The sequence below is a fragment of the Pogoniulus pusillus genome, chromosome 32 (genome assembly GCF_015220805.1).
Source record: "Pogoniulus pusillus isolate bPogPus1 chromosome 32, bPogPus1.pri, whole genome shotgun sequence".
NCBI classification, from domain to species: Eukaryota; Metazoa; Chordata; class Aves; order Piciformes; family Lybiidae; genus Pogoniulus; species Pogoniulus pusillus.
The window spans coordinates 4896523-4922992 of NC_087295.1; the positions used below are offsets into that span (position 1 = coordinate 4896523).

The 26470-nt window shown below is 40.7% G+C and overlaps 1 protein-coding gene across 2 annotated transcripts in view; it reads right to left on the reverse strand.

Annotated features, from left to right (window-relative positions):
• PDCD6IP (programmed cell death 6 interacting protein) overlaps window positions 1-24435 on the reverse strand; it is a 31954-nt gene extending 7519 nt beyond the window's left edge. Inside the window, exons 1-13 of one of the 2 annotated variants that reach the window (XM_064169543.1) lie at window positions 24140-24435; window positions 18164-18218; window positions 16356-16425; window positions 13068-13195; window positions 12443-12596; window positions 9035-9135; window positions 6615-6731; window positions 4798-5020; window positions 3915-4038; window positions 3065-3242; window positions 2317-2428; window positions 1633-1802; window positions 111-359 (exon numbers count right to left, since the gene is read on the reverse strand). In XM_064169543.1, coding sequence (XP_064025613.1) covers window positions 111-359; window positions 1633-1802; window positions 2317-2428; window positions 3065-3242; window positions 3915-4038; window positions 4798-5020; window positions 6615-6731; window positions 9035-9135; window positions 12443-12596; window positions 13068-13195; window positions 16356-16425; window positions 18164-18218; window positions 24140-24345 — 1887 coding nt within the window. In that variant the 5' untranslated portion in view covers window positions 24346-24435. Of the gene's footprint in view, window positions 1-110; window positions 360-1632; window positions 1803-2316; window positions 2429-3064; window positions 3243-3914; window positions 4039-4797; window positions 5021-6614; window positions 6747-9034; window positions 9136-12442; window positions 12597-13067; window positions 13196-16355; window positions 16426-18163; window positions 18219-24139 lie in introns of both variants that reach the window. The other variant, XM_064169542.1, reaches the window with a different exon arrangement.
• Between the last annotated feature and the right edge of the window lie 2035 nt (window positions 24436-26470).

Consider the following 26470-nt stretch of genomic DNA (forward strand, 5'->3'; position numbering starts at 1 on the left):
TAACAAGCAAAACAGAGTAGCAAGTGAAGTGAGATCTCTAAAGCACTGGCAAGGCAGAGGAATCATTGTTCCCCAGTTTAAGAGGAGGGAAGACATAGATGGTATTGTACCTGAATGTCTTTGAGAAGTTCTTCCTGTTTTTTCAAGGACTCCTGCACTTTCTGTGTGTAACTTCCATAAATTCTGTCCAACTCAGTCACAGAGATCGCCTCCTCGTTTATAGCACCATCCTGTGCAAGTGCAGTCAGGAATTTGCTGGTCATGTCAAAATTTACAGATTTCAAGTCATTTTCCAGCTGTTCTCGCTCCTTCTTAACTTCATCCAGATTGGCTAGCAAAGTTTTTAAAACATTAACAACCTAAGCAAGAGAAATTGTCAGAAGTTAGCACATTCAAAAGGAAGAAATGTGGCAGGACACACTATTGTTTCCATCTTGCATTCCTCACTGATGCTGGCCAATCTACTGCATATTTGTTCATATATGTGTTTAAGATGAGGAACCAGGACAAAAAGCAACACAAAGATCTTCAAGTACTTCTCAAGCTATATGCTTCTGTGAAGATTTGCTTCCATTAACAACACTGAATTGCTACAAAGATGTTTATATTTTTCTTATTTTTTTTAAACAGATCAGTTACCTTCCAATAGGAAATTCTACAAATGGCAGCCAAAAAACACTGACTTCAAATCAATTTTATGAGAAAAAAGCAGCATATTGCTGTAGATGAGTCATGACTCGCTTGGAAAACAATACTCAAAGTATCAGGCTTATCTTTTAAATTGTTTTGACTGTCCCAAGAACCTAAGCATGACACTCCACCACCCTACATAACAAAACTACTCATCAGGAATTGCTCTTTTTGTAACAGTCAATCAGTCCTGCTGCCTGTGGCAATTGAACTTGCTCACCAAATATAAGCAGGCAGATTTGAAAACAAAAAGACAACTTATTTTCCAACTGTTATTTATCTTCTATATAAATTATGACAGAAACAAGAGCACCTAAGCAAGGATCAGCTGTGACACCAATTCATGTGAGTTTACTTTGTGTGACAGTTTGGGAATCACTTGATCCCCCTCCCCCCCCCCCAAGAAATGACCCAGCCTAGACTCAGCCAGCTGGCAATTAAGGAATGAAGGTCTATATTCACAGCTTAGCACAACATACAAGCAGATATTTACAATATATGTAGCTATTTACAGAAATATGCAAGTTAAAAGTAATACAGAAGCACTACACCCCACTGAGAAATTAAGTCCCCAGGAGGGGCTCCCTACCACTCTTCCACCTCCCTTCCACCCCTCTACCTTATCCTAGAGTTTGCCTTATGTGCAAGGAGAGATTGGAAGATTGGCATAGGGGTTAGAAAAGTAGAAGGATTAGTTACACAGAAGCAGGCCAGGAAGAAAAGTACAGGCACCAGTGGCAACAGAGACCCACTCCCTGTGTTTATGTTCTTGTTTTTATACATCGCAGCAAGCCTAGAGTGAAACAGACATCACCACTGTTTCCTTTTTACAACCCATCATCTAACTTCTCTCACTAAAACATTCCTACTTCCTCAAACTAGCACATTTTGTTAGCCAAACAACAATTCTACTCAAAAGAGAGACAAAACTGAACGTTTCACCTCACTTCCTTGTAATGTTTTTGCTGGGTTGGCAGAAGGAATGGCTGCGTTGAGCTCCGACTCGGACTTGCAGAGAAGCGCAATGGTATCCCGGTGGGACTGATAGCGCTCCTTCACCTGCCCATCGGCCTGCACAGCTTTATTCAATAGATTGTGGTAATTGGCTCCCTCTGGTGACGGCAAGAGAAAAAACAGCTGCTGCAGTTCAAAACAGTTTTCATGCTTCTCATATGATTTTAAGCTTCTGCACATCACGAAGTTATTAAAACTTATAAAATTTCAGCTTTTAAGTTACGTTGCAAATAGTGGATCAACTAGGCAAAAAAGCAAACAGCAAATCAAAGAGAAAAGAATATCTTCAGGCAAAATAATTTTACACTAATTGAGAGGTAACTGCAAACAAATTCTTAGGAATGCAACTGATTTGCACTACGTATGCTTTCTGAAACTTCTGTGTGCATGTACACTCCAGGGATGCAAAAGCAGCAACAAATTCTCTATTGCATCTCCCCACCTCAAATACTGGCAGAGGATGTAAGAAGAATACTTTGGCATAACCTCTCTCACAGTGAAATATGTATCTTTTCAGGACATCAGAGCACTGAAAGCTGCTTCAATTTACATGATGAAAATGGATCTTTTCAGAGCATCTCCAGGACCCAAAGAATGGAATACGAAGCTTACCTGTCCTTAAAGGCTTATAGAGGTCACTGGATGGTGTCCGCTGCCAGCGCTCCTTGAATTTTGTTCGCAGGTCATTGTCTGTAGATTCCTCTTCGTCTAATAATCTTAGTGACTACAAGAGTAAATCATTAAGCGTATTATAAGCCTTTCCAAACATGAAACATCACATGGACTGCAAGCCATTCCAAACATGAGACAGCTACAAAATACACAGCTAGTGTAGAGAACATAAGGAATGGTTTTATGTTTTTCATAGATTTTACTTGGCAAATAGAAACTGGTATAAAAAGCACAAATCACCCAGGTTTCTTTAGAATGCTTTCCCCCACAGCCCTCCCAACAATTTTAAACACAAAATACTTGTTAAGGGAACATCCACGTGTGACAGCACCATTTTTCATAGAATAGTTTTAGTTGGAAGAGACCCTTAAGATCAAGTCAAACTGTTAAGCCAGCACTGCCAAATCCACCACTACACCACGTCCCCTCAAACACTGCATCTACATACGTGGTTGGATGGACTAATAAAAACTTCAATGCCATATTGATAAAGTGCTATTAAAGTCACAGTATCACCAAGGTTGGAAGAGACCTCATAGATCATCAAGTCCAAGCCTTTACCACAGAGCTCAAGGCTCACAGACATTTTGGACATTTGTGCACTTTATTGCCATTTCAGAAGTTCAGTGGTGGCGCTTCTTAAGCAACTACTAATGCTTCTTTTAGCATTAGTAGTTGCTGAGCTTACTTCGTCCAGAATTTCTTTGTTCCTTTGTAGCAGTTCAGGCAGATCTTTGATCAACTGATCAATAGTCTGAACTCCTCCCTGTTCGATGACAGACTTCGACTTGTTCAAAATGGACTGAGGAACAGTATCGCCAGACACATCTTCGATAGCAGCAGGAAGATTGAGGGAAGCCAACACACTGAAAAAGTCCAGGTGTTAAAGAGCAAGCTGTCTGGAGTATTAAATGGTTCTATCCTGCAAACCACACCACTAACCAAACTAACAGTCACCCAGAGAGTTGTAACAGAAACAGAGCACAAAGTACTCCTGGAAGGAAATTTCAAACGGAATTGTCCAAATTCAGTCCTAGTGTGCACCTCACTGAAGTTCCAAAGCTCTTAAGTGCTAAACCAATTCTAGTCATTTAGCACTTCCAAAACAGGGCAAACATTTTCAGCACTAGCTATCTGCTAGACAGAGAATCAAATGCCTTGAGTTACATTCCTGTCTTTCTGCTTGATACAAGTCCATCTTAAGCAACAAGATTTGGAGGGAATAGTATCATGTAATGAGTCACTGGCACAATCATGCTGATCACTGAAATTCTTCTAGGTTAATGGAACTGGAATTTTTTCTAAGCAAGTGTCAGACTCCTAAAAAGTGAACAACTTAGTATGTAAAATGATATTGGATTTTCTTAACACTAAGACTTAGCATCTGCAGAAAAATAGTTCTAAATACCCTTGCTATAGCTTAAGTTTGCCAGCCTAGCATGCAGTTACAAAACCCCACTGCAGTCACCTAGATGACTCAGCATTTCTAGAGTGTTCCATAACTCCTCTTGGTAAGTCCAGCAAGAGGCCATACTTACCCATTTGCCAGATTTGTGGCTTCTCTCATCTGGGCTATTGACCTGTTTACTAGATCTGCCTTTCTCTGGTTATACACACTGACAGACTGCTGAACTTGCAATGGAACCATCTTCTCAAACAGGTCTGCAATTACAGTGTTAGAAATCACTCGAGTTGCACTGCGAAGGTTAAAGGACACAAACATCTTCACAGCTCTTTAGTGCAGGTTGTACTACAGAGACCCATCTGAACAGCTTAAGGTGGCCTCCTCTGCTCCCCAAGATGTCTTAAAAAAACCCCAACTATTTCTACAGTGTCTTCAGCTTAGATTCCTGTTTTTATGACTGAAATCAACTTAGAAATAATTTCAAGACAGTATATTTAACATAATTGTGGGATTATAAATCAGACTCTCCTTATGGTTTAAAATTTATGATTCTGCTTTTTTTCCAAGGAAGAAAATGTAAAAAGGAAGAGAGAATCATTTTCACAACACCTCTGTACAGCTAATAAACTGAAAATTTCCAGCCTCCTGGAAGGCCAGCAACTCGGTTAGATAAGGTTGTACAATGTCATATTTCTCCCTCACATCAGTGTTTCTTCTGAAATTAAGAAGGTTGAATTTAATTTAAAAATAAAAAAAAAGTTGTTGAAAAAATCTTTAAGAGAAAGGTACATTACAGATATTGATTTTACACCCGTGGTTTATTCTTCTGCTACTTTTTATCATTGAGTAGTAGAACAATAAACTGGAAAGGACAAATGGTGCTTTTGAAGACACTGCTGTATACTTCATACAAATCAAGAGCATATGTTAACTTTCTCATGATATGAACGAACTTTGGTGGCTGGGCTGTGTTTCACAAGGTAACAACTACCCTGTGAGTTTCACAAGCAGCTTACCAGTGAATTTCTGACTGAGGGGAACCACAACTGGAGTAGACTTCACAAGACTGGCTTTTCCAATGGACTCTAAATCTTTCAGGTCAGGAACCCGGTCATGGTAAATGAAGTCATTGTCTTTTTTGGCAGCTGTAAGCGCACGGTTGATCTTGTCCACCAGATCTTTAACATTAATATACTCATCGTAACGAGATGCCACTGTTTTCACCAGATCTGCTGCATGCTAAAACAGAAACAAAAGAGTTAAAATACTAACTTTCCTCTCTTTGATGTATACTGAGAAAAACAGATGAGCTTTTCAATTAGCCAACTACTGCCAATACATATTATTTCATCAAGTAATATTCTTCCTTCCATATATGAAGAAGCAAGAAAGAGATTTTTACTCATTAAAATACTTTAAGCAGGGAAGTAACCAAATTATTGTCTGGCAATAGTTTCTCTATGACTTCCCCAAAATCCAGTGAGTATTAAAGAAAAAATATATATCCAAAGGATACTAAATCTATAGCTTAACTATGGAAGCTGTATTTTAGTAACTTTGGAGAAGCAATTTAAGTTTCATCTTACTGAATGTATTAAAACCACCAAAACTATCTACTCAGCATGAAAGGATACTCCCTTGTAACACAACACGAAGACAAGTCATGTACTCAAGCTAATTTCCTACCTAACTTAACAATGACAGTGAATTTGATACAGCTAGACTTGTCAAGGATGTACACTAAAAAGAGTACACTAATATTCTATTACAACAGAGTACTAAAAAAAGGAGGTCTGCTAGGCAGATCTGAAACTCAAGTAAAGACAGGAGACATGCCTTTGTCTGCCATTTCGTAATGTAGTCATAATACAACTTGCTATTAGAAGACTACACAGGTACTTCTCTGCCATGCAAGCATAATGGAAGTTAAAGAAACTTAATCCCACTGCAAGTCAAGAAATGCATGGCAGAAACTTTCAAACTCTCAGCATGATCATAGAATCACAGAATGGTTTGGGTGGGAAGGGACCTTAAAGATCATCTAATTGCAACCCTACTGCCGTAGGCAAGGACACTTTCTACTAGACCATGTTGTTCAAGGCCTCATTCAACGTGGCCTTGAACACCTCCAGACAAGAAGCATTCACAACTTCCCTGGGAAACCTGATCCAGTGTCTCACCACTCTAATTTCTTCCCAGTATCTATTCTGAATCTGCTCTCCTCAGGCATAAAGCCATTTCCTCTTGTCCTACCACTGCAAGCCCTTATAAGAAGTCTCTTCTTTCTTGTAGGTTGCCTTCAGGTACTACAGACAAGAAGTCCTTAGACGTTGCTAACATCCCAGACCCTTTACAAACCAAGAGGCAAAGAAAACTATGAAGGCTAAAAATACACCTGCTCGTATGTTTTCCAGATATCATTTAGATCAGGAGTGCAGGAAAGAAGTATAAACCAGGCAGAAATTTAATATCTGGGGAGTGGTTTGTGGTTTCTATAGATTTTTGGTTTGGGCTTTGGTTTTTATTTTGTTTTCAGCAACATTACTCAGAAAAATGTTTTAAAATCTGTTTTATTACCTGTACTGGGATATGAAACCTATGCAAAGATACAGAATTATAATGTCAAGTAATAGCAAACTGCCTGAAAAATCATTAAAACACATCCTTACAAAAGCTTTGCAGCCAGTAACTATTTGATTTGTGTGATAAACATCCTCTGTCATTTTTTAATACACTGCTTTCATAGTTACTTGCATTTTAAGTCTCTTGACCCAGCTTTTTGGGACTTAATCTCTTGACATATTTTTCAGGGAAGAAAAAAAAAGTTACTAACCTGTAACCTCCCAATTTCTTCCCCAAACTTCTTCTGCTGTTTTGCCAGGATAGACTGATGATACTCTGCATTGGCCTGCATTATGCAGTGCTTTGCAGCCAGAACAGGAAACACCTCCTGGAAATAAAAATACTGACCAGGGGAAAGTCCAACCACATTAACCACCACAGACAACATGGGATGCAGGAAGAAAAAAGGAAGAAGAAAAGGAAATTAGAATCACCCAATTAATGGTTTAGATAGGTTAGAGCATTAGAGGTAAATGTCAGAGACCACATGACTTTGCATGGACTGAATTCAGTCTTCCCTTTTTCCATTCATTGTTGCAAAATTCTTAGTGTCCATTTTTAGGTGATCTAGAATTTGAATTCAAGCCATGAAGTCACGACATTTACTTCAAAGATTAGAAATGCATGCATATGTTAGAAAGGACAGTTGCAAGAACACACTCAAATGTCCTCAAGACATAGACAAGACAAAGTGTTCTTAAGAGAAGGGGAGGGAAGACAGGCCTCTTTTACTTAAACAAAGTGATTACACTTAAAACCAGCAGAAGATCAAGAAAGCAACTCTAAAATTATAGAAGCAAAGAATGAATGAAGAGGACCAATAACTGTTGAAAGGGAAAGCACTTTATAAGAAGATGCAAAAGTCATTTGTAGATCTTTATATAAATGTGCTTATCTCTGCAGGACTATCAACCAAGACATGAAGCAAACATCATGCTGCAACCCAGAACATATGCATAGTATCTAATTTAACCTTATTGTTTTGCTTCCTAAATGAAGAAGCATTGAAAAACCTGAGTGACATTTTGAAGAACTCAGTATACAAAGACTGCTTCTTCACGGTTGTGCAAAACTGCTGCCCCCACAGAGATGGGAGCTAAAAAAGAGGGTAAATTGTTGAGAAAAAGGTGTCTGAAGGCTTTGCAACTACACTCTGATACATCAAGTCAACCTGTTTCACACTTCTAAACATCTAACTGTTCTTGCAAGTAGTGATAATTCTCATGAAACCATCAAGCTTTTATTATATCCTTACAGATAATCACATTACTGTGCAAAAAGAACAAGGAACAGATCGATGGCTTAGAAAGGTCCACATCAGACAAAGCAATGCCTTTATTATATCTCACTACCCCTCTGAAATCAACCTCAAACAGCACACCCAAGTGGCAAGTTGGCCCAATCTGCACAATGCCACAGAATGCATGAAAGGAAATACATGCACACATGAAAGAATCTATTAAGTTGTAGGCAAGCACGATACCAATTTAGCTGTAAAAACTAAGTCACCGTCTGGCCTACAAAGGCATCTGTGCAAATTACTGCTTAAGAAGGGATAGCTTGGCTTCAGTACCACAGCCATTATGAGTATAGTACCTATCACTATCCAGATTCTATTGTGTATCAGAAAATACAATGTGGGGGGCAATTAATTACCTGGTTTTCCCCTGACAGAATAAAAGTACCTTCAGCAACTGCATTGGCAATTATTTGACTAAGACTGCATATGAAGTTATAGGACCAGACATCAACCACTTCCATTTGTCACTGGTAAAAACATTTTCAGTAAGTTTTCTAGTGTATTTTCAGTAAATGCAGTGTATTTTGTGTTTTCTTCATAACAGGAAAGCTGGAATAGGTCAGATTTTTGTAACTACTAATGGAAACTGGCAACAAGGGATGCTTCCCAGAGACATTCGCAAAAGCAGCACTATGGAAGACAATCTCCTACTTAGCCAGCTATACATTTCAACTTTCACATTTACAATACTACACAAAAGGTTTTCTGTTGCTTTATGATTTGAACAGAACTTGTACTTTCAAGACACTGAAAGCCTGTCCATTTTCCAAGTACTTGTTATACAGCATATATTCCGAGAGCATGAGAATGAATCTTCTGCAGCGGGATGAATAATCAAGAGTAAAGGGATGTAATTTACAAGTTGTCTCAGTTTACAAGATTGGGTTGGAACAGAGGAGGAAGAGAAGGCAAGCTGAATAAGAGAGGACACACTGAATTCCAATCCTATTCCTCATAAATAGTTAAGTGAACAGTACCACTGTATTCATGCTGTCAACATTTCACAGGAAAACACTGAGGTTAGAAAGCAGTTAAGTCCCATTAGAAAGTGTTTGAAAAACAGACTGGGTAAAGCATTAAGAAGGCATCCCTAAATGCTATCATAAACATTTCAAGTTCACTTTAAATGAAATGTCAGCAAGTAAACATGCTTTAAGAAATAACACTTCAAGTAGCCACACTGTCTTTTGCCTCCTATATTCTTCACTGCTTTTCAAATTATAGGTTTTCCTTAGCATGTAGCAGTGTCAGGTTCAACAAGTACAATGTAAAGAATATCAGTTATTCACAGTAACAGCAGAGCCAACATTATTTCCGTGAGAGCTACTAACCTTGGGCAAAGTATCTTTATACTGACACTGTTTGTAAGCATCGCCATAGTAATCTGCAGCTTGATTGGCCAGTTTAGCTATGATACCATCTTTCATTTTATCTGGAGGGAAGGAGAGATAAAAAACAAAGAACAGTTTTAAGTATCATAAGTTTTTACAAGTGAACAGGTAAATAACTTCCATCTTCTAAACAGCCACAACTGTGTTCTCTGGCTATAGCTCTGCACTACAGCTCCAAGGTGGGATCCCATTCTTCTCTCCAAACTTCCATCAGCCCTGTCCAGATTTTATATATCATTTGTGACCCTGAAGGTTCAGTCAGTTGTACAAAAGATCTTTTGGTCACTTTTGGCATTTATGCAGGGTTAAGAGAGATGCTTTACCTTGTACCAATGACAAGGTGGCAAGAAAAGCCACAGTTGCACATGAACTCCAGCAGCTTATTTTCCAGCTCTTCCTGTATGCCAGCACATGCATTTCTGCAGCCATAGTCAAAGAACTCAGCTGAAATCTATTCATCTGAAAGTAGCTAATTCTCCACAAGATCTGTTCTCTAACCCAGCTCCATGTAAGGACTCCCAAAAGTTTGCAGACATACAACAAAAGGGACTTGTCCTTTCTATGGCAGTCCCTACCACTATTAGCTTACAATGACTAACCCACTCCTGGACATACATAATCATGGTTCCCCCAACTTGTGTCCTTTAGAGGACACAGCCTCAAGCTACGCCAGGGGAGATTTAGGCTCGAGGTGAGGAGAAAGTTCTTCACTGAGAGAGTCATCGGACACTGGAATGGGCTGCCCGGGGAGGTGGTGGAGTCGCTGTCCCTGGGGCTGTTCAAGGCAAGATTGGACGTGGCACTTGGTGCCATGGTCTAGCCTTGAGCTCTGTGGTGAAGGGTTGGACTTGATGATCTGTGAGGTCTCTTCCAATCCTAGTAATACTGTGATACTGTGACTGTAACAGATGGGCCTAGTGGCAACAGTGTCCCCCACCCCATGTCCTCACCCTACTCTTGAAGCTGATACTGTTCAAATAGGAACATGCTGCATCTAACTTTACCCTCTTTAATATTCGCCTCTGCCCAGAACTAGAAACTCAGTCTTCCCACAGAGGGCAGACAATCAGTGCAAATATTGACCATCCACTCTGAACAGCTGCTCTTAAAAACAAGTACCCTGTTGACTCAGACCTCTTGTGTACTGACAGACTGATAAATATGAGTGGGAGAGATGATTGCAGAGTATGCTTCAGTGCCAAAACTAAAGCAAAAGTATTCCCAAGTGGTCTGCTCACTCCAGCATATTCACACATCTATTTGCAACACTTATGGTATGTGCTCTGATATTTATCTTCTATGAGGTAAGTGCATTTAAGGTATGCCAAAAAGATCATTTCACTGTGGAACAGGATATAGATGAAAGAGACAAGAGCATATGAAATCTAGGAAATTCCTTCTTGGGTCAAATGTTTCTATCCAGAACACTACATATTGAGTAAAACCGAAGTCTACTCCACCTAGACTGTCCTTCTAGCCCCACCTAGTGTGTGGAGTTACAGCTTCCTTGGTAGAACTTGAGCTCCTAAGAGAGGAAAAAAATATTGGCTCCATTAACAAATGAGGTGTTAGAGGACACTCATTTGTACATGTGAGCAGCCTAGAATAGATTTTTCACCATCACAAGCTTTGCTTTTACTCACATATCTTTAAAAAATACTGCAGATACAATGCAAGCCTTGAGATGGAACAGCTAACATCTGCAGATTTAGAGACACTTAAAACACTAAGAAAGGCTATGTAGTGGAGTGGGATTGGGTCCAACCAGTTTGATTTTTGCCAAACACTGCCACTTTCTTTCAGTTCATGAATAAATGCAGCTCTATTGAAATACCATCATCATCTAGTAAGCTGCTAAATGGCCTAACATGAGAAAAACACAAACTAGAAAACTGCACTGCTAGTCACTGCAGCAAGAAGCTAAACTGGAGTTTTGAGATCAAATTTTGGAGGATTCCCCCTTGGAAAACAGATTTTGGAAGTTAATAATGTTGTCAAACATGATTCTTCAAACATCTTTCCTTCCAAGCAAAGGAACCTCTCTCTACATCTGGCAAAAACTACAGCCTCCAGAGTCAGATGATTCTTAACCTTACTCTTTTAACACTGCCAGACTTGTGATCTTGGGAGTAGGCACATGTGGGCCTGTGGGTTTTGGATCAGTCTTGCTTTATCTTTTTCACATTTTGTGTAAGAAGAAATCAAGGTGACAGAAAGATCCATTTCCCATGCAAATTGAGATAAGTGCTTGCTCCTGCTTCAAAGAAGTTTTGGGTATTTGTTATACAAATTTGTTCCAAAGCAATGTCTGGATATCCAGAAAGTACAATACTGCTACCAGCATAGTAAAGAACAAAAATATACTTTATCAGTTGTCTGAGGGACAACAGTTTCTTACTGAGATACTCCTGAACATAGTAAGGCTACAAGGATTTTCAAGACTCTTTCTTGTGAAGATAAGAAACATCTCAGTTAAAACAATCTGTCTTCCAAACAATACTGGCAGAGGAGTTGCTGAACAACCACATTATCTCTTATGTCCTTAGTTCTACTTCTACACATCTGTCATTTCTAGATGCACAACTTCTAGCAAATTCTGAGAAGAGCAGAATAGCAAAGAGTAAGAAATCTTGTAGTAAAGTGAGTACTGTTCCATAGGAAAGGTTTTTCAAGCTTATGTTCTTTAACAGTCATATTCAACTACGCAGCCTCTGAATCAGTTTTTCACAATCAAAGGACATCACTCTTCACTCTATCCACAGAACTTCACTTCCTGAGATAAACAGGACATATGCAAAGTTCAAATGGCCCAAACAAGTTCCTCTCTTAAAATAAGCAACAATCAAACAGAATCTGTTTCCCCTAAAAACTTAGGGAATTTCTTTTGTTTCCTAACACAGTCATATCTTTCTTTCTTAATTATCCTGAAATAGTTCACCAGACAGAGGAGAGAAGTAGTGGTAAAACCCCTATGCACTATTTCTAGTACTCTCAGTTCTTTCAGACAATGACTCTTGTTCTCAAGGAGAAAAAAAATAAAAACCAGCAAAATCCTTTGTAAAGATGTAGACTAACTAATTTGGGTAAAAAAAGAAAGACAAAAAGCACATCTGCATTGTCAAGTATATCTTAGATGAGTTCTTAAGCTGCATCTGTAGTTTGTGTTTAATGACCTGCAAGGGGGTAGGGAATCTGTGAAGGCAACAATAAAAAGCTGTGAAAAGTCCTTTACAAGCTCTCAGTAACCTCTACTTTCAGCTGAATTCTTTGACTATAGCTGTATTTAATCAGTTTTTGTGGAAGTTGTCATGAGCACATAAATACATGAGCCAAAACCGAAGATATTACCTCTTGTAGCTTTCAGAAAGAAGACTTCTTGAGCTTGAGCCAACATAATCAGACTGAGGGTACCAACTGTGTCAGGAGAGATGTCCACTGTAGGTTCTCGATTCAAGGCTGACAAAACCGTATCTTTAATGTGCTGGAAAGCACCACTTGCAAACTAAGAAAGAGAAAATAGTCTATTAATGTTTCCAAAAGGATTTTTTTTTCCTTACATATAATACATACAATAACTTGAATTAAAAAGAAAAATAAAGTTTTGGGGGTATATTCTTTGAACCACTCACCCTGAGGCATTTATCAAGATGAACTGTAAATAAAGGTATATTGGCCACACAGTGTCATAACACAGAAATGTTAATGCTTTCCACAAACAAAGTAGGTGTTATTACTTTGTAACTTGGTAAAATTAAAATTTCTACTAGTTAAAATAATCAAATCTTAAACTGAAGACAGCTACCAACACATTTAGGGGCAGGGGTACAAGTAACTGCAAGGAGTTAAATCCTTCAGAGCCAATCCATGTCTGCAGTTAGATAAATACATATAGCTCTAAAATTCAAAGATACTTATTTGACATTCCAAGATTAGTAATTTTGATTTCTTAAGCATAAGCAGGAAGCCTCTCCACCTGATAGTGCTTAGCTGCAGCTTTTAGGCCTTCATCGTTATCTAGATTCTGTTCCGCTGCAATCTGGCTTGCTAGTGCTCCACAGTTGAACAAAACACAGGTCTTCTCATATCCCAAACTTGCCAGAGCTGCAATTAAGACAGACAGTTAACCACATTCTTAAGAAATATTTCAGCACTCAGGCATCCCCTAGACGAGGCCAACACTACTAAAGATATCTACAGTTTCAAGTGAGGAAAACGCCCAAAACCCAATCACACTGAACTTCTGAAATCAATGGCATCTTCATTCTGAAGGCTTTACATAGTCTAATTTAACACTCCCTATAGTTTCTCATGTAGAAGGATTTTTGTGGGGGAGGCATAATGCTTAAAACACACAAAATCATCTGAAAGTTTAACTGCAGTGCAGCTTTTTTGCTCCTGAAAATACAGAAACATACATTACTGAAAGATAATGTGAAATATGAACTTGCACACATTAATCTCTTGGAATAACTACCCACTTACAAGCTCTTACTGCATCTTCAAGCCAAGATTAACTACCCTTCTCAGCTTGAGGCCAAAGAAGTTACATACTCCATTTCACCATCTATTGAAACACAGGGAGTTTTTCTACTCTCAAAGCTGTTGCTTCAGACGGAGAATGCTGACAGATATCTTGGTTATACACATACTGAGAACAAATAAGGATTTACTTCATTAAAACTCCTGCTCACTAGAACGCACTGTGGCCCATCCAGACTCAACTCCTATAGTACTTCCCAAGCCTTAGAGGATGCAGACCATACTTCCAGAAACCTAACACCTGAATGTGAGCCATCCTGAACCTATTAATTGCTTTCAAAAGGTTCCTGGCCACATACAAGCACTGGAAAAATCTAGAGTCTGCAGATATTAGCATTCTACTACTCACAAAAAGGGTCTAGTCTAGACACTCCACCTGGAGAAAACTCAACCAGTGAAGCTTCAATTTTATAAACCCAGGTACAACTTCTAAGCTATGTTTAAAACATGAAGTGTCAGATTTGTTTTGTTTCCCTAACATCCAGCCTCCTTATACAGCCACATATTTACTCAATATCCCTCCGAAGTTTCTCTGTTGGCACTCCCTGACCTGCACTCAATTTTCAGACTGCCATCAATCTGACATGCCACTCTAGTTCTCCAAGTGAAAAGTGAGTTAGACAGTTGCTGTATTTCATCAAGATAACAGTCATTTATCTAGCCCATCTCCTGCAGTTCAGTTTTGGGAATTTTTCTGAATATAAGATCTTGTACAACATTCAAAAGACTAAACCAAACATAACAAGGGAAAGAAAATATGGCTTTCAAGTGCAAAATTACTTTATACTGTGCACTGCATCTCAAGTGTGATTTACTACAGTGAGAGCAGTACTTTAGCAATATAGACCTGCCTCTGATTCATCAGTTTACAGTTGTACCTATTAACTTAAACCAACATATTTCAGATTACATGCCATGCAAAATGGATCTCTTTTCAAGCAGCCACAGTACCTGTCAGCTACCCCTGTGATGGAGACTTGGGATTCAGGGGAAGATGAAAAGGTAAGTTTGTCAGCACAAGCAAGAGCCAGAACCGTGCACTTAGGTCCTACAGAAGTCAAGTATGTGTTACACTGAATTTGCATCTGCAGAGAGGATCACCTTCTCTCCAAGGTCAACAGAAATTTTGCTCCCTTACTAACTGAAAAGTTTGTTTTACATCAAGAAACCCCATTGCTAATTCTGATCTGCAGTGAAGAGATATACACATGCTATAGTTCATCTGGAGATCAGCATCTGGATAATCTGTGATAAAGCACACTAAGAGAGTTCTTTTGTTAATCTCTTGCCTCTAAGATCCGCTTTCATGTTTCAAAACAAAATTTACTGCACTGCTTATTAACTGAGGATTACTCACATCTCACTAAAGAATTTCTTTGATATTTCACATGGACTGCTGCATAAATCTCTGGCCATCCACCTCACAGATTAGACAAGCATGTAATTAACCTGCAGATTACTAAACTTTCTCAAGGTCCTGTAACATCACAACAATTTTCAGGGCAATCATCAGTATTATGATGCCCAATTCTTTCTCTCATAATTACTCTACATCTCTGACAACCCACAGACTGTGTTTAAATCACAAATATCATGAACTTTCCTAGGAAACTGATTCAGTCAAAATGAAATGCTAACTCCTAACTCCAAAATAACAGAACCAACCAAATTCTGAGGAAAAAAAAGCACTATCTTCAGTAAAGTCCCAAATCATCCACGAGTTGTTAGAACCATTGGCAAATAAAGCACAGGTGCTTATGCACAGGAAAGCAGTGCATTGTTACACAGAGTTCACACGAATACAACTGTCGCAGGTGTACCCACAACACAGAAAACTGCAATGATTTTCAGCAGTTGCCAACAAAGAACTATGTGAAGGGTGCAGAAACTTTTTTTTTTTAATTAACATTTTTTGAGGCTTGGTCTGGAACTTCAAGATTGCAACAGTCACTCTGCAGTGCCAGTCAGGATGACCACATCAGTATAAACGGAAACACAAAAGAATGATGAGATATGACTGAGCAGTTCCTCAACTCCAAAGCACTTGGCCTCATTTCCTCTATTGGCAAATGTTACCCTGAATTTCCAGTGCAGAATGGTCTCTATTCACCTAAAATAAATGACAGGGTCAAACTCCTGATGTTTGCAAGAAACACTTTTATTTCCCTTCTAAGTGTTCAAAGATTTAAAAAGACTTTGTAAAGAAGTTGTCAGAAAATCACTTCAGAGCATGTACAGATCTTTCTATTCTCTTGCACAAAATGCAATAAAAGACCAGGTGACTGACGTCAGCTATCATCACACCCCTTCTTCCCCAGGCGACTCACTCACAAGAGCATCTCATAAGGACCTCATTCATTTAGAAAAGTAAGAGCTGCATTACCAGAAAAACTATTACTGAACCTTAAAAGTCGCCTTGAACAACTCTAACATCAGTTGGGCTTTCTCCCAGCTAAACTCTGAAAAGTACAACTATTACCAGACTGCAAATCCATTCGCACTTCTGGAAAATGAGCATTAAATCCCAGCCTCATAGAAATTGTCTGCATGATGCCCATTTATTCATTACCAATCTTTAAGTAACTAATCAGTTACTAACGTAGTTGAGCTTGTCTGATAGCTACGTTGAGAACCCAAGAAAGACTGATAAAGAATCAGTTACACAAAAATACTTTCAGAATTTAGTACCATTAATACTTGCACTTTTGGTGCATTCACATACCCAGTTTGGCCGATCCTCCAAAAAGTGACCCTTTATCAAATGCATCTTTCCATGTAAATGTCACACAGACCTGAAAGTTGAGGAAAAAAATAGAAACATCTCTAAAATGAAATTAGAAATCGTCAGAAAATATCCTGAATTCAGGTATTGACCCTTTAATACTCTAATTACACAGAACATTTCATGCACTTGGAATAATGGGAACATTCCAGAAGCTTCAGGTATTTAAAAACACAGACAAAAAATAATCTCTGTCTTTTCCTTTCTTTTAGTTTGCTCAAAACCTTCCAAGCAGCCAAGACAGACACTTTCAAAATAATCTTTCAGCTCTGCTTATTCTAAGTAAGAGATAAAATTTGTTTCCAAACAAAGATAGTCCTCCTACAAGAAGTCTGACCATCTGGTATAGTCACCGTTAAAAGGAAATCACCCAACCAGGCAGTTTCCACTACAATATGTGGAACAGTTCTGCAGTACCAAAATCCAGTAATTTTTATGAGTGACTTAAACACCATGATCATCAGGAAATGCACTCAGGAAAGAACAGTGAAAAATGCAGTGTGTTTTATACCACACTTTCAGCATGTGTTTCATAGACAATGGAAATACCCAACAGAGTATGCTTTGAAGTTCCACAATTTGACTCCTAGAAAGTGTTTGTAGGGAGCTGGTATCAAATCAGAAAACTCCTCATTTTAAAGTGGTTGGGGAGAATGACTTCCAAAAACACACATTACTGTTTGATGAAGGCCTTCTCCTCTAGCAGCAATGCTAATTCACGAACTTGAGGTCTCAAGCTGATCAGTGCTGCTTCCACTGATTATTTCTTCCCTTTAATGGAAGGGTTCACAGATCTGCAGAACTTGCTCCTTATGTTTTCCCATTTTCCATGTCTCAGGGTTTGCATATCACCTAATCAAAACATTTGTACACTACAAACCAAAGTGCATTTCTTGGCTAAAAGTGAAAGCAACTATATGCAAAACTTCAATCAGTTGGATCTACATTAAAACTATTCCCTTACTTGTAACCTGCAAGTCTGAAAGAAACATTTTCTTTTAATTATGAAATTATCATGTTCAGGATAAGAAATGATCAGGCAAGAAATGTAAATTCTGCCCTATCTGTACACATTCAAAGAAAAACAACATTTTTTTCCACCAAAATACAGGGGCCTGAAGACCTATTTCAGTTTCTGCCCAAGGAAGAATTCAATTGTCAGAAGCTGAAGTGAATTCCTCCTGAGAGATTCTAAAGAAATGTGGTAGGAAAAAAACCACCTCAGCTAACACCATCACTGTATAAAAAAATATGTAATTTGTAGATGCAGAGACAGGAATAAATTGGTAAGCTCTTAAGTGGCTTATTCTGTTAGCTGTTCTGAATGAAATACCTGTTCTAAATCAAACAGCAAAAATCATACTCCATCCACTCTTATGCGTTTTTCCATAAAAGCAATGTTTTAAAAAGCCTTTAAAACAGAATATGAAATAGACTTCTTGGAAAGAGGAGGAGGAATCAACACAACACAACTCTGTGACCTTGGCTAGTGGTTAGGGCAGTCTAAGTCAATATTTCTGAAACAAACAGTTCTGTAAATCAAAGGCAATTATGGCCCAAGGTGACATTTCAGTATAGACTATATGTGAGCACTGACTAGAAAATAAACATAGATTAAGAAAAAAAAGGCTCAAAGAGGTAAAATGCCTTGCCCAAGAGAAACAGTGTTTAGTGGATGAGATACAAGATTGGAAGTCATACATGGTTGGTGGTACAATTCAGTTTAATAGCTTGGTAGGTTCTCTTACCTGATTTTCAGAGAATGGAAACTTGGGCTCAATTGAACACAGCTGATCGTAATATCTACAGGGGAAAAAAAACCACAAAATCTGTGAGATAAATCAAATTAAGATTTTTGGGTTTTTACAATGATATGTAAAGAAAAAGGCACAAAATTCCACACAAAAATAAGCCCTAAAGCTCCTTCATATCTACAGAGGATTTGTGGGATGGACAGAAGTCTTGCTTAAAGGTTTTGGGTTATTTTTCACCAGAGAAACAAGTACAATAGGAGGTAGCCTTCCACAGATCATGTAGAGAAGTTGCCCCTTTCAGAAGAGAGCATCTATCAGAGACCATGCTGACCCATTCCACTTTCTGAAGGAGGATGGATTAGAAAAGAATGCCATACAGAGGAGTCCCTGTATACCTACAGGAAGACAAGGAGTACATTAAGTCATGCTGCAAAAGTGAATTAAGTACAGCATCTAACCTAACATTACCAAGCTACAATGCACTTGTATCCCACTCCCTTGCTATTTCTGGCTCATCTGTTGAAATCTCAGCATCTCGGAAATAAATGCCATTTGCCTTGCACAGCATCAATTGGAGAACCTAAGCCTGGATATAATTCTTCAGCTGTAAACTTCATTTGAGTATACTGCAACAGTTGCACAAAATAAAATCAGGAGTTGCTCTGTGACAGTATTTGGTCTGCCTACAGTGAAAGATGCTTAGGAAAGCATGTCAGAAAGCTAATAAAGCAAGCATAGCCCAGTCCCTCACACAAGATATCCAGGCACCAGTTAACAAGTATTCCTGAGCTATACTCTACACCCACACCACCTGTGACAGCTGACAGGCTGGACATAAACCAAAAAGCCTTTAACCTGCCAATAAAGCCTGTTTCCTATACTCTTTCTGTGGCACTTGCTGTATGGGTACACCCTCCACATTGTATTGGTATAACTATTTGTTTAAGCATTTATATTCCAAATATACAAAATACCTTGTAGCAATGAGTTTCACACTCTGAAACAGGACTAACACTGTTCCTGTTTCCTTACATTGTGTTATTAAACATTAATTACTTGTTTGAAATGTGAAGCAGATGTACATGACCCACGTTCTTCAGGCAGTAAAGGTTTAAGAGTCCAAGAAGCATTTTTAAGTCATATACAACAACAAAACAATCAGTGTTAGCATATTCTTCTTTCTCTGCCACTGTACATAACACTACACGTTTCTGCCTTCTCCTGAGCCACTGTAATTTAAAATATGATATATTATGCCACACCAAAAGCTACAATAATCTGCAACAGTAACCCAGGAGGACTTTGTTAGTAACTGAAAGAAATTGCTCTGAAGTTATAACAAAAAAGTCTGCAGACACTTACCATGACAGCAGTTCAATAAAGATTTTTACTTCTAATAACTTCTCAAGCATGTGAAAGGTGTAGTTAAAACCAAAAGCCTCCAACCCTGAAGATCACTGACACGCATTTCCTCCACTGCTTTCAGCTGTTCCCCACACAATCACTTCCATGCAACATAACACAGAATATGAGACTTTCCATGCCATCTCCTTCCACCTCAGTTTAATTAGCTAACCAAAAGCCAAGTTGCCTTCCCACATTCCACAACTACCCTGTCCTCATCTGCCATGAGGGTAGAGTCAAGAAGTAAAGCTTGTTAAATGCCCTAGTAAAGTTGTGTGTGCAAGCCCAAGCTGTTTGCAAACAAACTATTCTTTGTACACTAACAGAACCACCAAGAAAAATAAAATAAGCCCAGGAGGGGTGCAATTCTTCCAAATAAGCACACTGCTGCTTTTAACATGGATGAATACCACACCACGGGGCTTGAGTTGGTTGGCTTAAACAAGCTTGGAACCTATGCTACTATTTTAAGCATGCCATGTCATCTCTTTAACTAAAGAGCCTGAAATGCTACTCGAGATTTAAGAGCTCTTTAAATCTCTGCAGAGCAGAAAACCCAACATGTAATATCACTAGTTCTGTATAGCAGTAGCTAAATGTATTTATAAATATCAGGGTGTGTATATATATATAAAATATATAAAAATAGTAAACAAAGGCATTAACACCAGAACAGCTCCAAAATAGCAATGCACAGACAGAAAATAACTACCCAAGTTAAGGCCACATCTGATGCATGAGTCAGTTACACATTGAAGCACGAAGGTAAAAATCAAGATTCAGCTGTGCCAGAGCAATGAACTACAGAAAACTGTGACAACATCAACTGCCAGAGCTCCAACTAAAGCAATGGCAAAGACTGTAGATGTCAACAGCTCAGGCCTAGCTCTTTGAAGTGCAGCAACCTTTCATCAAAACATGTATCAGACACTCCTAAATGCTTGTAAAATGACTTAGAGCAGTCACAGAGGTTGGAATAGAAGGCTTAAATCAGAATTTAGTTAAAATGGATGCATTGTATTAAGAACTTTAAATCTAGGTTCTCCTTCACAGAAACATAAAGAAAAATCTCCTTCACAAGAACATGAACTGCCCAGCATCAGCCTTCACTCTCCTAGGTAAGAACCCGAGGCCTGAAGTCACAGCTCACAACCAGAACTGCAACCTTCAGCTCCTAAAGAATTTGACTATTCAAAATAAAGTCACACACACACATCTTACACCTCTCTTAGAAAGAATTGTAAGAGTTGCTAGCCAAACTAACCCAATTCAACTTGCACTGCTATCCCATCCCTCCAGAAAATGGAAATGAAGTCCAGACTACCTTTGATACTAGGAGAGAAAACAAAGAGCCTCTTGAAACTATATATAGTTACAGTTTGGGGGAGCATGGGGAGAGAAGGAAGGAACCACCCTCTCTCCCCCAAAAAACAAACACCACCCACAATAACCAACCTGCTATGACAGAACTTAAGGGGAATCACCTGTAGCAAACTCACCTACATCACCTTCCAAGCACTCAGATTCTAACAGAGAAAGCTGAGAAGCAGACTTTTCAACTGGGAACCTCCAATACTTCTCCAGGAGAAACACCTGAGTTCATGAGTCACACCACAAACTATCAAAGCTTTACAGGTCAACATTTGTCTAGGAAATGGGGCTGCAACTGAGTTCACTTCTTCCAGAAAAGAAAAAAATCTGCAGCAGCTACTTGGCAAAGCAAAGCTTCTAAAGATTACAAAACCTTGAGTAAATCCCAGCTTAATTAGTAGACAATTAAGCTCTGATTTCTTAACAGCTAAATTGTCCACAGTGCTCTGCCAGGTATTATGGTCTATGAAAAGCCACAAGGAATTACATGTATGCAACGGTGTCCACATTGTAATTAGCTCTTCCAGCTTTACTTCACTAACAACCCCATTTTAAAATCCAACTTTAACAAAAGTTTTGCTGATATCATTACTAAAAGACTGAGTACAACTCTTAAGTATCATGAGGAAAATACTGGAAGTTGGAGAGGCAATTTTCAAAGGCAACACAAGGCACTCAGATGCTTGTGCTCAAGCAATCATAACCTGAAATAGATACTCCAAACTTCTGGGTGTGTAGACAGTCCACACCTTACAGAATGTATGTCAGAATACTTAGAGTAAGAATACAGAACAATATACTCACAGAGTAAGAACAACTTTTTCAGCAACTGTAATCAATAAAAATCATCAGGCAGGGACAAACCACTCAAAACTTGTTAGAGATAAGGGGAAACATACATCTGATTGGCTTTTTCTTCCCTAATTTACAGTTAATTCAGACCACCTTATCTTAGTTCCACTGTAAAGAGAACAAGTAATCCTCAGATGATACAATTTAAAATGCAGGTGTTGTATGAAAGAAGCTGTGTGGTAGGAGTAACGTTTCATGTTCTCATGTTAAGGCAACAATGGTGTGAAGCCTCGTTAAGCACCTCTGACTACTCAACAGCCCCTGGGACAGCTCAAGTCATCTACAGATCCACAGTAGCTAAAGTAGATTGCTGTTGCACAAAATTAGCTCAAAAGGAAAGCTGGTAATTATGCAACTGCAAGTGGTTTTTCTTCATTATTTTGGAGAGAAAACCTGCAGTGAAGTTGCATTCTATAACCTCATTTAATGACCTGCTGGCACTAGAAGGAGATCCTGCTCAGCCCCCTGGCTTTCAGCAACACTATATCTATCCATCCCCTTTTGTGCCATCTCTGATGTTCATCTGATCTTCCACTGAACTCCTTCAAGTTGCTCACCTGTTAAAAAGCCACATATACCTTTTGCCTTCAGAAAGTACCTAAGAGAAGGACAAGAAATGAAGAGAGGGTTTTCTGCTTTTGGCAGTATAAAGCTGTCAGACAGGGTGAAGTCACATGATGTGGCTGGGCCAAAAAGGGATTTCAGATAAAAATTAATGACAGACTTGATTGGTATAATTTGAAAACAAAGCTCACTTCCAGTGTTTGAAGGAAAATAACAACATGCCTTTCAGTCTGGCTAGCAGATTCCTACTTCAAGTTCACAGATGCTCATTATATCCCTGATCTTCAAAAGGCACCTTCAAAAGAGTAAGCAGTAATAAATAAGAACAGGAAAGTACAGAGATACTGTAAAACATCTGTAAGAACTCGTTCTTACAGCCTAAACACCCAGCAAAGGGTTGATAAGCTCAAAAAACATTGGTAGCTGATTTTACAAGTCTTGCCTTCTTTTCAGTCACTTGTTTCTTTTTGACTCCTCTTCATTTTTTTAAGCTTGTAGATAAGAAAACCTAGTGATCAAAGACATTTCTGTAATATCATGAACACGTTGACAACTTTCACTCCCTCTAACAGAAATTTCCTCTTTTTATCTTCTTTAAAAAGTTGCTGGCACTATCTAAAACTCATCTTCTGGAGCTGCAAGTCTTTGGTCTCAACTTCACAAATAGATGCGTTACCTAGTGAATAAATCACAGGGAACTCAGTGAGTAGATAAGCTACAAGTAAGTGGACTCAAAATATTTCCAACATAGAGAAACGGCAATGGGATTACCAGAACAAGTCAATAGTGCAATCCCTAAGTGTTCTATAGAGACAGGAAAGAGTGAGTGCTCCTGCAGGTAATGGAGCAGTTAAGTCTTCATGGACTTGGCAGTGCTGGGTTAAGCCTCAATGATCTTCCAAGGTCTTTTGCAACCCAAACGATTCTGAATCTAAAGCAACCTTACCAGGCAGAAGCCACAGACTAACCTATATGAATTCCAGCACACAGGCACTTTCTGAGAACTAAATGCATTCAAGAAAAATTAGGGACGTGACTCTGAAAACAACTTAAGCTCCTAAGCACAAAAAGGAAAACATCAGTGTAAAAAAACAGAAAACCAAAACAGAACTTAAAAACAAAGCTATTAACTTTAACAGCCAAACGGAAGACTGAAACAAAAGACACACGCTCCGAGGCGCAAACAGCCTATCCTTTCTACCTAAATCCAGCTGCGACTGCCTCCTTGCAAACGCTCGGAGGGGGAAGTTGATGGAGCCAAGGCCTCCCCTCTCGGCTTTCCCCGCCAGCCTGCCGCACCGCGGGCCCTGCAGTGTGCCCATGTAACACCCGATCAGCTCCACCAACCCAGCCCCGCCGTGAGGGCAGAGGTCGCCAGGATGCTGCTGTAAAGCACCCCAGCGCCGGGGCGCCTGCCTCGGCCGCAGGCCCGAGACGGGGAGGCGAGCACGCAAGCCACAGGCCGCCGGAGCCGGCCCACCAGCCCCGGCCGCATCCTCCCGGCGGAACCACCGGCAGCCCCGCCCCGCACGGCCGCCCGCACCTGGGCCCGACTGCACCTGGTTCCGGCTCCGCCGCACTCTGGGCCTGGGCCCCGAGCTACCACCAGGGCTCCTCGGTCACAGAGGGCACCGGGGGAGGCTAACGTGCGCGAAAGCGGAAAGAGTGCGGAGGGACAGCGGGGAGGGAAAGATATGGCGGCGGAGGGGTGCCCGGTCCGGCGACGGGCCGCTGAGGGGCCTGTGCCGGCCCGCCTAGGTCCAGCCTTCCCGCCCCTACCTGAGCAGGGTTTCGAGCGCACTCTCATGCTTGTCGAGCGGGCGGCCGAGCGCGCTCTTGCGAAGCTTGCTGAGCTCCTCGGCGGCGCGGCAGTGCTCGGCCTGCGCGTCGCCGCCCGGGTAGCTCTGCTGAATGAACTTGCACAGTGGCTTGGCCAAGTCCACCTCCGAGGCCTTCTTCAGCTGCACCGAGATGAAGTTCGTCATGGTGAGAAGGAAGAAAGGACAGCGAACGGGCAAAGGCGGCCGTCACCGCAGCGCCACGCTGCCTCACCCCACCGAGCGGCCCCGGCCCGCCGCCGTAGCGTCGCGCTTCCGGGATCGTCGCGGCGCGCCCCGCCCCGCCCCGCCCGGCCCGGCGGCCGCGCCCCCCGCGTCCCCCGCGCAGCCTCAGCGCCGCCGCCGCTGCCGCCGGAGGGTAGCGCTCCAGGCCGGCTGCGTGGAGGGGTTAGCGTCGCCTTCCGTACGAGTGCCGGAACGGTGGCCCGGGCTTCCCTGAAGGAAGTGAGCCCGGTGTGGCGGGTGGGTGCTGGAGTAGGTCGAGAGCTGGCAGAGAGCTGGCGTAGTGCCTGTGAGGGAGCGCGCTTTAACCAGAGGTGACGGCGGAGCTCAGCGGTGGTGAGAAAAGCGTCGCCCGGCGGTAACATAAACTGTGAGGCCTGTAAAAGTACCGGGTGCTGGAAAGTTAGCGAGATGTCAGGCTTGTTAGTACTGTAAAGAGCATCACGCTCAAAACACCCGAGAAACCGGTGTTAAATAAAGTAACGTGGGGCTTCCCCACAGCAAGTGCCGAGATGTCTGCACTGGCAGGAGCTGGCGCAGGCTGGCGTGCTGCTCTAATTGGCAACCTCTGGTCCACATCACCTCCACATCACGCTTTTTGCTGACTTCGCACAGCTCAGACAGGCGAAGCAGGCAGTCTGCTCGTCTGGAAACCAGCAAGGAGCAGTCTGCCCATGTTGTCATTTTACTCTTTCTTCTGCCACTTGCTCCTGACAGCCAGGCCTGTGAGCCTGCCATTTTCCTAGAGCATATGCCCTGAGGTGATGATGCCTTAAAAAGGAGTAGTAAAAGTGCTTTTACAGTTGTGTAAAAAGGTTTGGTCTCATGTTGTAGCAGACCAAGAGTTCGGATGTAAAGCTCCAATGAAGTATGGAAGTGCCCTGCACTGAGCAGAGCCATCTGCTTTATCATCTGATGAAAGTCTGAAGTGGAGGCAGAAGAGCAAAAGGCCACGTCTGGGCGGTATTAACTGCTCCAGTAGCCACTGGGAGGGGCAGTTCCTCCAGTGTTAACCATCCCACTATACAATCCAGAGATCCAGCGGCAACGGTACCTGGCACAGGTGTGGTAAAAGTGATGATGGAGTTGTCCTCGTGCTACAGCTTCCAGTCATCCTCAGTGAGGACAAATTGTCTGGCCTCCAGAGCCTTGCCAATTTGCTTCCATTAGAAACCTTTTTTATCTTCAGGGAAAAAAAAGTGTATGTATGTTTTAAGAGTTTTGGGGTTTTTTTTTTGGTGCACTCCTGCCTCTCTGTGCTGAGTAAACATCCAGCTCAATTTCTCATAGCTTAATCAAAACCAAACAGAATATGACTTAGTTTCACATCTTTTTTAATTAAAAAACACCTACAAACACACACAAACAAAACAAACCACCAAGATTTTTATCATACAATGAATAGAGAAAGTAAGCAGTCCTGCTGTACTCATTTCTGGCCATGTGCATTCCTTACCACATTGGATGTTTTTTTTGCCCAGGTGCTATTGCACACATACACCTTTAAACATTTGGTCTCTAAGCCTGAGTCAGCCTTGCACTGACTGCACTTCCCTGTCCCAAGGAAAAGCTCCACCCTCACAGATTCTGATCAGTCCAAAGATATAGTCGGCTGGGCAGTTGCCTCCCTTTGCTTCTAACGTCAAGACCTTATGGGGTATAGTTAGCCTGCACATCATTACGAGATACATGACTGCCTATGTATGGACGATGGCAGCCGTCAATACCTTCCAGCTTAACAGTTGTAAACATGGCAAGGGTGTGAACAAGGAAGGGCAAAAACTGCAGCTATGAGATCATAGTTCTACTTTGGAGCCATGGTGACCTTTAGATGGCTGTTGCTTAACAAATGCAACAACTGATACTTTGCATTCCTAAACCATCCACCAACACAGTGAAGAAGTTTCACTGTGTGTCTGAAGTTACCAGAACTTCAAGCATACAGGTGATTTGTTTCTTTCCCACAGATTCCTTTAAGACTTTGTTCTGATTATTACAATTATAGTATTATAAGCAGTAATGACTTGTCTCCTTGTTACCTCTGACTAAT